Source organism: Ziziphus jujuba, chromosome 8 (genome assembly GCF_031755915.1).
Source record: "Ziziphus jujuba cultivar Dongzao chromosome 8, ASM3175591v1".
In the NCBI taxonomy this organism is placed as follows: domain Eukaryota; kingdom Viridiplantae; phylum Streptophyta; class Magnoliopsida; order Rosales; family Rhamnaceae; genus Ziziphus; species Ziziphus jujuba.
The window spans coordinates 3,341,423-3,353,615 of record NC_083386.1 but is presented as its reverse complement, the minus strand read 5'-3'; the positions used below and the strand labels follow the sequence as shown (position 1 = coordinate 3,353,615).

Here is a 12,193-nt window from a genome sequence, read left to right as displayed (position 1 = left end):
TCCCCACTAGTACCCTATGGCTATGATCCTGGCTGCCCCATGCCCACGCAAATCCATAATGAGAAGTAAAAGCATAGAAGCACCATCACTGGAACCTTAAAATTACTAAAGAAAAAAAATAAATAAAAAATTACATAATAGATATTAACTTTGTGTGGCAGCTGGGTTGTACACCTGCTGTAGATAAGTTACGTAGTTGTCCACTTTAAGATAGAAAAGGAATAAAAATAAAAAAATATATATATATATATATGTATATATATCAACAAAGAATATTTGTCCGCGTAAGACCGACAGATGGAGCTCACAGATTGGATGTGGGTGTGTATAAATGTATGTGATTAATTTGCTTGGCATGCATATGTGCCCAACAACTTTCCTGCATTATCATTAAGAATATATTACCACTAGCATGTCGAAGCAGTCAGCCGAGGGTAATGAGCCTCAGAATGTGTTTGGAACCAAAGTGGATGATCAATTTGTGAAGAAAAAATTTCCTGAATTTGAGACACTGGAAGTCAACGCCGCAGATAAGTCTTACTTTGCATACAGACTCAAGGAAGCAGTTCAAAAGGGTACGACATACAAGGCCTATATGCAGACTCTGCGGAAGATCATTGAGCAGCAGCCTGACACTGATAATAAAAAATATACAATATGCGAAATTTATAATGCTACTGGCAGTCCCATACATCTTTTGAAGAAACACCATGATTTCAGTGGCCATATTCTAGGTGATAATTACTTCCCTGTCACGATTGAAAATGGCCAGTTGGCTGTTGTACTCCATGAGGGATCATCTGCCGCAGTTATATACACAGGCCAGAACTACAACGGAAAACCGTATGCCTGGTTGCACGCTTGGGAAAATGAACGCGACGACGATAAACGATATGTGAGTAGCTAGCTACTATGTACCCTCTACCACTAATAACCTCTCATAATAAATTAATATTTATTTTATTTAAATAATTAAGCTTTTTTTTTTTTCCTTTTTTATATTATTAATTTAATCTAATATTTATTATGCATATAGGTTTTCACTGAAATTGAAAAACCTGAGCACTACGATAGTGATGATTGGAACTTAGTCTCATCCAAGCTTACACAGGAAAGTCCCTTTCACGACGATTTGAAGGGATCCTACGCTGAGGCGTCCATCCGCGGAGACGAGGACAACAACGATAATGTCTGCATATATTCTGGAATACTGACCTTAGAGTGGGGTTTCCCTCTATTCAGTATTAATTAATATCATGCAAAATATATATATATATATATATATATGCAAAATAAACTATATATATTGACAGCTTTGTCAATATATATAGATATCCCTACATGTGTATGTGTGTGTGTATATATATATATATATATCTTTATAAGAATAAGTCTGTGTTGCAACTGCTCTGTGCATGCAGCATTCATGTCTACGGACATGGCTACTTGTAGCCTATCTTGTGGGGATTATTTCCTAATATATATAGATATATATCCTTATATGTGTATGTGTGTATATATATGTATATCTTTATAAGAATAAGGCTGTATTGCAACTGCTCTGTGCATGCAGCATACATGTCTATGGACATGACTAGTTGTAGCCTATCTTGTGGGGATTATTTCCTAATATATATAGATATATATCCTTATATGTGTATGTGTGTATATATATGTATATCTTTATAAGAATAAGGCTGTATTGCAACTGCTCTGTGCATGCAGCATACATGTCTATGGACATGACTAGTTGTATATTCTATTTACTATATTTGCAGTTTATTTATTTATTTAATTTTAATTATGACATGAGAAGATCTTTAACCCATATCAAAGATTGAACCTCGGATCTAAAGATATACTCTCAATGATACCACCACTAGACCGAGCCTGTTAGTATATTTCTTTATTTAATAAGTATGTTATATTTGCTATATTCTATTTACCGATCCCCTAGAAAATATTGCCTAGCTTAATTGTCCTTGAAGATATGGTGATATGTATGATAAAATTATGGAATCCCCATTGACCAACCAATTTGGTTTTGTATGCTCATGTTATTATTATTATTATTTAAGTGAAAGTAAAATAAATAAATAAATAAAGCCTAGCTAATTGGAAATTAATTTGATGAATTTTTAGTTTACTTTCGCATGCTCTAAATGCTAATTTTTCATGATTCCATCCAGAATTTCCTATAAGAATTCTAGAATGGCCCCGATTAAGTGAAACCCTATTGAAAATTTTACAGAAAGCCTGACAGCATCTTCTTTATAATATGAACATTTCCAAAATTTTCACTGCATAGAAAGTACATTTCTAAATGCACATAAAATAAATAAATAAATAAAGCCTGGTTAATTGGAAATTAATTTGATGAATTTTTAGTTTACTTTTGCAAGCTTTAAATGCTAATTTTTCATGATTCCATCCAGATTTTCCTGTTGGAATTCCAGAACGTCCCCCATTAAGTGAAAGCCCACAAAAATTCTACAAAAAATCTGATAGCATCTTATTTATAATATGGACTTTTCCAAATTTTTTAATGCACATAAAATATGCTTCTAAATGCACATCCATCTTATTTCTCCAACAATTTCCACAAATGTATAGCTCTTTAATAAAAAAGCATAAAATATAAATAATAAATATCTTTACATACCCACAATAACAGAGCATACTAAGAGTGTTGGAACGATAAAATATAGATATTACAGATAAAAAGGAAATAACAAATAATAATAGAATAATATGAAAAGGAATGATAGAAATACTACAAGAAGCACCAAGTGAACAGATTCAAAAACGAAGAAAACTAATGAGATATTAATCAAACCAATGAGTGGTGTTCAACTAATAATAACAATAATATTAATAATAATAAATAGTAAAAGAAATAACAAAAGACTAATCATAATAATAATAATGATGATGATAATAATAAATAATAATAATAATAACAGAAGAAAATAAAATAAGTACTTAGAAAATAGTTTTTTTCCCTCAAAACCCCCAGTAATCCACTCATTTTGAAATGTTCTCCCATTTAAAATTATTTTTGCAAAACCCATTATTTTTGTATCCTCAATTATAAAAATTATTTTTAGAAAAATTTGGGATGTCAATTACACTGTGTTTCGAGTTCCTATGTTCAAGTGTAATTGGGTTGGCAGCAACGGTGTGAAAGTTGATGAGATGGGGTTTACATGTGTTAACTTAAATAAAATTTGATATAAATCCGACTCATTCATTATGGCTCCACAAGTTCAACAAGTATTTTATGTTGAAGATCAACTTGATTCGAGATGGTCAGTTGTTTTAACTCCACCACAACATCGTACTTTTGTTGAAGAAGAATTGGTTGAAGAAGATGTTCTTGGCGATACTCCGATGGCTCACAATCCATTTGTCATACAGTTGCCAAGTGTTGATGAAAATGATAATGAGGATGAATGCGAGAATGGCTATATTCATAATGACCATGAGAGGATATGGATAACAAATACCTTCTAAATAAATTGGTACGTAGACTTATTTATATGTTTTAAGTAATATTTATGACATTTATTAGTATCCATTTAATTAATTTTGTTATTCGCTTTCATAAGAACAACGATAATAGTCTTTAAATTTTCATTTACTAATTTATTACTTGTTCATACTTAATATATATTTATTTTGCATAAGTGTTTATAAATTTATTATTTTTTCATATGCAGTATGAGGGTGTGTAATATCGTCAACAAGGGGATGGCAATTTCCATCCCAATGAATATGCAATTCATGGAGATTTAGTTAATATTGCTTTTGCTTTTGCATATACAATAGTATAAGGAATTGTAAAAATATTTCATGAGATACTATTTAATTTATTTGATAGTTATTTTGTTATGCAAATGTTTACTTTCAAATTTTGTATTCTAATTACTTTGAACAAAGCTAATTTTCATTTTTTTTCTATTTATCATTTTTTAATAAATTGTAACAAAATTACAAAAAGCAAATTAGAAAAAGGAAACGGCGATGTACAAGAAGAAGGTTGGCACTAAAAGGATCATTTAGCGACGCATAAAAACAACTTCGACCTATGGCGATGCACAATAACAACCTGGTCACCATTTTCAACCTTTAGCGACGCTCTAGACTTGCGTGACAGTTTTAGTGACGCTTTATTTAAATATGTAGCGAAGCAAAAAAAAAAAAAGTCACTAAAGGTTAAATATATATGAAATTAGCGACATGTAGTTTTAAGTAAAAGGCGATGTACAACTATACAAGTCGCTAAAAATTCTACAACTTAGCGACGCATAAATTTACATAAAACAGCGACGAAGTATAATAAGTCGCTAAAAAGTCATACAATTAGCGACTCATAAATATAGGGTCGCTGTTTCTTCCATATTAGCGACGCATTAATTTGGGTAAAACAGTGACGCAGTATGTACGTGTCGCTACAAATGCTAGAAATTAGCGATGTAAGTGTTTAGAGTCGGGGATTCCTCTATTTTTAGAGTCACCAGTGTCTTTACATTTAGCGATGTGATTTTATACGGCATCGCTGTTTCATCATAATTAGGCGACTTTGATTTATACGTTGCCATTGGTAGAATGTTTTTAGCGACAAGACGTTAGGCGACATGGTAGAATGCGTCTTTGTTTATTTCATTTAGTTCATTTAATTGCGTCGCTAATTAGCTAGTTTCCCGTAGTGTATGCTTAATGGTAAAAAAGTTGCCAAATGAGTTTTGGACAGAAGCTATCAATTTAGCAGTTTATATTCTAAACAAGTCTCCTACAAAAGCTGTACAAAATATTACTCCATATGAGGCTTGGTTCAAAAGAAAGCCACTGGTTGATCATTGAAAAGTTTTTGGTTGTGTTTATTACTACCATATACCTTCAGATAACAAGAAAAAATTTGATGAGAAAGGTGAGAAATGTATCTTCATTGGGTACACTAAAGAGTCCAAGGGATATCGTTTATATAATCCTAATTCAAGGGAACTAGTAATCTCAAAAGATGTCATTTTTTATGAAAACTGAGCTTGAAAATAGAAACATGAGGAGCTGCCAAAAACCCCTTATTTAAAGCATCTGGAACATCGAAAAGGATTGAGGAAAATACATTTAGAACTCCACTAGAAAGTCTAAGATAGCAAGAAGACACTCCACCAGCAAGTCTAAGACAGCAACAAAATATCAATCCAGGCACACATTCATCAACACCACCAAGGAAGGTACGCTCAATAGAAAAGTTTATCAAAATTATAATGTTGCTTACATTTCCCATGAGGCACAGAAGTATGAAGAAGCTTGTGAAAGATCAAGCTTGGAAAAAAGCAATGGATGAAGAATGGATAAAACAAAATTCAATGAGGATGGTTCAATTCAAAAATACAAGGCAAGACTTATGGCCAAAGGGTGCTCGCAACAGCCTCCGACACTTCTGCACCTGTAGCAAGAATGAAAACCATAAGGACTGTTTTAGCATTAGCTGCACAGATGGAACTTCAAGTTTTCCAACTAGATGTCAAATCTGCATTTTAGAATGCACAAATTGAAAAGGAAGTGCATGTTGAACAGCCACTTAGTTATGTTGTCAAGGGAAAAGAAAACAAGGTTTACCATCTTTAGAAGGCTTTATCACCTCATGTATGGAATAGCATAATTGATCAATATTTTGAGCAACATGGTTTTCGAAAAGTCCAAATGAGCCATCACTTTATGTGAAAATGCAAGGTACACATAATTTTCTCATTGTATGCCTTTATGTTGATGATTTAATTTATATGGGAACCAATAATCAAATGATTCAAGATTTCAAAAAAGCTATGATGAAGGAATTTGAGATGACCGATCTTGATCTTATGAGGTATCTTTTGGGCATTCAGGTAAAGCAAGAGCTAGGAAGAAAATTTTTGTCCCAGGAGAAATATACAGATGATTTGTCGAAAAGGTTTAATTTGCCTAAATGCAATGTTGCACAAACTCCCATGAACCCAAGTGAAAGTTGATCAAGATATGATGGAAAAAGAAAATTTGATGAATCAATTTATAGGAGTCTTGTTGGATTACTTATTTATTGGACAAACACAAGGCCAAATATTATTTTCTCTGTCAGTGTTGTTTCCAGATTCATGGACAGCCCAAGCAAGAAGCATTTTGTAGCAGCTAAAAGGATTCTAATATATATAAAATGAACAAAGAATTTTGGCATCTTCTACAAGAAAGAAGAAGAAAGTAAACTGAAAGGTTACACAAATGGTGATTGGGTAGGTTCTATTGTTGATAGAAAAAGCACTTCTGGCTATGTGTTTTGTTTGGGAACAAAAGTCACATCTAGGTCAACAAAGAAGCAAAAGATTGTATTGTTGTCATCTGCAGAGGCTGTTGGATAAAATAGAGGAGTTTAAAGAAAGAGTGGACCCAAGACAATACAATTGAGAGGAAGAGAATTAAAGCTCTCTCTTTTTACAAAATGGGATCAAATTTTACAACAAGCCTAAATGCATATATATAGAGGAGAAAAGGAGGTGGAATTCCAATTGAAATTGAATTCTCCTTTGGTAGAGTTCAACTTGAAATTGAGTTCTTCTAAGGTAGAGTTCAAATTTAACTTGATTTCTCCTAAAGTGGTAGAGTTCAAATTGAATTTGTCTTCTATCATGATAGCTTCTACTTTGTCAACAAAAGTGGCTTAATGGATAAGGCTAATGATGCTTCCTTGCTTAAGTCATCCTCTCATCCTCTTACAAACACTTTGCCATGAAATTACAAATTATTATTTTAATAATTATTATTTTACTTTTTAACACCCCCTCTTAATTTGTAATTTTGGCAAAGCTATTGAAATCTTCTAGCTTCTCCATTGTTATCAGCTTTGTAAAAATGTTTGCTAGTTGCTCAGATGTGTTGACAAATTAAAGTTTAATTTCTTCTTCTTCGACCAAATATCTAATGAAGTGATGTTGAATTTCTATATGCTTTGTCCTGCTGTGGAACATTGGATTTTTTGTCATTGCTATTGCTGACATATTATCACACCTGATGATTGTTGGAGCACTTTCTTTATATTGCATATCTGATAAAATTCTTCTCAGCCATACTGCTTCACTTTGCTGCATCTGTAGCAGATATATATTCTGCTTCTACTGAAGATAATACCACGGTCCTTTACTTTTTTGATGACCAAGAAATTAGTTTTGTACCCAAGAAAAATAAATATCCTGAGGTGATTTTGTGGTCATCTACAGAGCCTGCCCAGTCACTGTCTTTATATCCAATGAGCTTGTTATCTGCTTCTTTGGCATAGTTAATTCCAAGCTTTCTGGTACCTTGTAGATAACGAAGGATTCTCTTTGCTGCAGTGTAGTGATTGTTACTAGGCTCGTGCATGAATCTAGAAACATAACTAACAGCAAAAACAATATCTGGCTTGGTATTTGTTAGACAAATGAGGCACCCAACTAAACTTCTATAATTTTTTGCATCAACTTTCTCTGCGCCATCATTCTTACGTAACTTTTCATTTAACGCCATTAGCATAGATCCTGGTTTACATTTGTCCATATGAAACCGTTTGAGAAGATTATTTAAAATATTTTTCTTGAGAAATAAATATTTCTCCTTTTGCTTATTGAACTTGGATGCCAAGAAAATATTTCATCAAGCCAAGATCTGTCATCTCATATTCTTTCATCATTGCACTTTTGAATTCTTGTACCATTTTTTTATTAGCACCAGTATAAATCAAATCATCGACATATAAGCAGACAATGAGAATATCTTGCACACCTTTTATTTTGACATATAAGGAAGGCTCACTTAGACTCCATTGAAATCCATTTTGTTTGAAGTATGAATCAATTTTGCTGTTCCAAGCTCGTGGTGCTTACTTTAGTCCATATAGTGCCTTCTTTAATCATAAGACTTTGTTTTCTTTTTCTTTGATGGTGTAGCCCAAAGGTTGTTCCACATATAGTTTCTCTTTGAGTTCTCCATTAAGGAAGGCAGATTTGACATCCAGTTGATAAAAGGTACCTCCATTTGAGCAGCTAATGCGAGGACTGTTCTAATAATTTCCATTCGAGCAACTGGTGCGAATGTCTTGTTGAAGTTGATTCATGGCTATTGCGAACAGCCTTTGGCTACTAGCCATGCTTTGTACTTTAGAATTGTTCCATCTTCTTTGTACTTGGGTTTGCAGATCCATTTGAGTCCAATAACATCTTTGCCTTCAGGCAAATTCACCAGTTCCCATGTATCATTTTTTTCACTTGTTGCAATTTCTTCATCCATTACTTTAATCCAAATATCTTCATTTATTGCTTCTACAAAATTTTGAGGCTCACCTGCCAAAAATGCCATATTAGTAAATTCATAGATATCTACAAGTAAGCGTACCTTTCTTGGCAGTGATTCATCATCTGAAGATATATCCATTCTTTGGATTGGGCTTGAAGTTTCTTAACTTGTGCTTGGACCAGGGTTTTGACTTTGACAGGACCCGCCCCTGGAATCTTCCCAGGATCTCTTGGGTGGTCCCACCTAGTGAAGTTCCACAGGACAATCCCTAGAGAATATCCAATGGAACCTCACCTTAAAACGTGGACAAAGAACACATGCATTACTAATAATACCTCAATATATAAATATAAATAAATCCACAACAACACAAAGTCCACAACCGACCTATTGTACCATAGGCCATAACTACACCCATAAGTAATATGGTCTCTATTGAGTCTAATATTTAAATTAGAGCATTTTAAGGTTGTTAACAAAGTTTAGAAGTACAAATAAGAAATAAACGATGTTCGAAAAGATAAAGGTAAGATAAAGAAAAGATAATACTGCTGCTGTTGTGGAAGGGAACGAAGTAACAAGAGGTGCACAAGGTAGACTGCTACTAACTGCCTGGACCTAGGGGAACAAATTTAAAACAAATAAAACGTGAGATAAAGAAATCTCAGTGAGTGGTAGAGTATAATAAAAAAAATATTAATTTATTTCTGTAAAAATCTTTCTCTCAAGACGTCTCATTTCGCTCTTTTGAAAAGTTCCCCGTTTAAAATCATTTCACAAAACCCGAATTTGTACCCCAAAATTATAATCATGAAATGGATGCTCAAAAGATATAAAATAAACAACAATATAATATTACAAAATGCCTTAATATAAGTATAAACATTTAGCGTAAATATTATAAACGCAGTTCCACAAAATATTTGTGAAAGTGCAGTAAATCCACCTTATTTGAAAATCAACAATGTACTCAAAACATATACAATCTACCATGTAGTGTACCAAACTGTAAACCGTGGGATATACCCATCTCATGACCCTTAATATATGAAAGGCATTGTGGAAATAAATAACCGTTAGGACGTACCCAACCTCACGGTCCATGGCAATAAATATCCTATGGGCTACGCCCAACCTCACGGTACCATAGCAATAATAGCGTGTGGAATAAACCTATTCTCATGGTCTGTGGCAATAATATCCTGTGGGCTGAGCCCAATCTCATGGTACCATGGAAAAACCCAACGCGCTATAATATAATATAATATAATACTGATCCAAGATATTGGCACTACATGGTACATCAATTTAAAAATAACCAATATAGTATCCTTAAAACACTTGTGTAAAATCATTGATATTTTTCTCAAACGATACTGTAGCATAAATCATAATTTAATATTTAAATTTCACTGCTTATTTAAATATTTGAAATCATTCTTTCTGTGAAAACCAAAAATACCACAGTGAAATGTATTCACCATAAACCGATTTTAACCATCTAAAAATTTACAAAATATTTGAGCATGCTTAAAATCATATAAATTTTCAATCTATTTCTCAAATCAATTATTTTCCAAAATAATTTAAAATCTTAATTCAAATAACAGGATATTTAATTAACATAATTCACAAGTTCACTATGAACTCATCAAAATTAAAAATTAATAAAAACCTTATTAAAACCCACATAAAATGATAACTCATATAAGTGAAAGAAGATATTATATATGCATAAAGCAATCCTTTTAATCAATTTGTATATACGTAAAATATCCAACCACATATATATTATTCTATATACCTAAAACATTTTAAAAATAATAACCACTCACAGTACTACAGATGCTCACTCCTGCTCGCCTGCAGGATCGCCTCCAAGCTCAACTAGAGTGTCTCTAATATAATAAATTATTCTTCAGGCTCCAAATAACTAAACTAAAGGCACTTGTATGACCCAAATGTCTTAAATTAATTTTTAGTACTATAAAATTACATAAATTGGACACCCGATAGTCCAATTATACTGCGTGTCCTTAGGACCCCATACCCAAAATTGGGGTTTTTTACCCGAAGCCTAATCTTTCAAAATTGAACCTCCAAATAGGTCCTAATAATATCCAATTTTACTAATTCAATTCCAATTTTAACCAATTTAACCAATTTATCCGATAATAAAAATAAAAAAATTATCAAACGACCTTCAAAATTCATAAAATTTATATCCACGGGAAGCCCAAGAGACAAGGAACCCAGCAGTATGATCACCTTGGTCCAAAAAAATTCCTCGGGTGGCCGAAAAATACAGTTGAAGCATTGGCCAAACTTCCCATTGTCGTATCTCCCAAACGGTGAGGAATCTGGGAAAAAGAACCATGAAATTGAGTTCAGAGGGTCCAACAATGATGGGAAAAGTCTATGGGTTGGCCTAAAACGGTCAAAAAACGTGAAAATCCAGCGACCCACCTTGCCGGTCGATGCCGTCTTCTCCAGTCGGATCCGGGCGCATCCAGTTGCCGTTCTCCATGAAATTTCACAACCAAGCTCACCTCAAAGTGGTATTTCTCACTGGCTGGTGCACATACAAAGTTGGTGGCCAGAATGAGCAAAAACGGTGGTGACCCAGTTCACCGTTTAAAGGGTCGAAACGACCCAATTTGGATCCACTGGTCTGGGGAGGATTTATCTGGTTTTGGGGGCTGGAAAGGGTATTTTGGAATTTGTTTTCCTATTTGGCTTGCTCACCGAGGCTTATATAGAGCCTAGGGGTACTAACAGACAAAGACTAGAGACTGGTTGGACATTGATATAAAACTTATGCTTAAAATTTCTTAGAACCATAACTTTTTATCTGTAACTTAGAATTTGACGTGCCACCAGTCTATGAACTTGTATCGACTAGATCTATACAACATTACCTCAGTCAAACCAAAAATATTGATTATAGAAAAAGTCAACTTGGACCCATATATGATTCACTTGGTCAAACTTGGTCAAACTTAGTCAAACTTGATCAAGCTGTTAAAATATGTGTATTTTGGTATGGGGTGTTACAACTTGGTTGAGAATTTGACTTGTCCTGAATAGGAATTTCTTCAAATATTTTTGCTTCTGTGTTGGGAGCGCTTTCCCAATTCCATGTTGCTGATTCGTCAAAGATAACATCTTTAGAATTTATCAGCTTAGTTGTTTTTGGATTGTATAGTTCGTAACCTTTTGACTAACTGCTATAGCCAAAAAATATATATTTCTCTCCTTTTTCATCAAATTTTTCTCTGTATTGTGAGGAAACATGTGCATAAGCTATGCATCTAAATATTTTTTTTAAAAAATGTACCTGGGGCTTTTGTTTGTGCCATGCTTCATATGGAGTCTTGTTCATAACAGCTATGATACCAAATTTGTTGGATAATATGCAAAACGTATTTAAAATTAGAGACTTGGATAAATTAAAATTGGAGACTTGGATAAAATAGAGGAGGTTAAAGAAAAAGTGGACCTAAGACAATACAATTGAGAAGAAGAGAATTAAAGCTCTCTCTTTTTACAAAATGGGATCAAATTTTACAACAAGCCTAAATACATATATATAAAGGAGGAGAGGTGGTGGAATTCAAATTGAAATTGAATTCTCCTTTGGTAGAGTTCAACTTGAAATTGAATTCTTCTAAGGTAGAGTTCAAACTGAACTTGACTTCTCCTAAAGTGGTAGAGTTCAAATTGAATTTGTCCTCTATCATGATAGCTTCTAGTTTGTCCAAAAAAATGGCTTAATGGATAAGGCCAATGATGCTTGCTTAAGTCATCCTCTTGTGAACACTTTGCCAATTACAAATTATTATTATAATAATTATTATTTTAATTTTTAAAAGAGGCAAAGTACATTTCA

General features: G+C 33.2%; 1 protein-coding gene and 1 long non-coding RNA gene across 4 annotated transcripts; one reads left to right on the top strand and one right to left on the bottom strand.

The window, feature by feature from the left end:
- Positions 1–344: 344 nt before the first annotated feature.
- LOC132805020 (uncharacterized) lies at positions 345–1,654 on the top strand. The gene is made up of 2 exons (XM_060819764.1): positions 345–895; positions 1,037–1,654. The coding sequence occupies exons 1-2, from the start codon at positions 413–415 to the stop codon at positions 1,250–1,252; spliced, it is 699 nt and encodes a 232-aa protein (XP_060675747.1). The 5' UTR covers positions 345–412; the 3' UTR covers positions 1,253–1,654.
- Positions 1,655–4,948: 3,294 nt separating this feature from the next.
- Positions 4,949–11,864, bottom strand: LOC132804948 (uncharacterized). 3 transcript variants are annotated; one of them, XR_009640257.1, is made up of 3 exons: positions 10,771–11,864; positions 10,573–10,664; positions 4,949–8,922 (listed from the first exon to the last, which is right to left on the bottom strand). It is a non-coding gene; the product is annotated as an uncharacterized LOC132804948 (long non-coding RNA). The 3 variants fall into 3 exon arrangements; XR_009640256.1 differs by having other exon boundaries at positions 10,573–11,864; XR_009640258.1 differs by lacking the exon at positions 10,573–10,664 and having other exon boundaries at positions 11,642–11,864.
- Between the last annotated feature and the right edge of the window lie 329 nt (positions 11,865–12,193).

What these genes read in the sequence shown, in the direction of transcription:
- LOC132805020 (XM_060819764.1), top strand. Translation starts at nt 413, where the DNA reads ATGTCGAAGCAGTCAGCCGAGGGTAATGAGCCTCAGAATGTGTTTGGA. An exon ending in GCGACGACGATAAACGATAT is followed by an intron (nt 896 to 1,036) that starts GTGAGTAGCTAG and finishes TTATGCATATAG; the next exon opens with GTTTTCACTGAAATTGAAAA.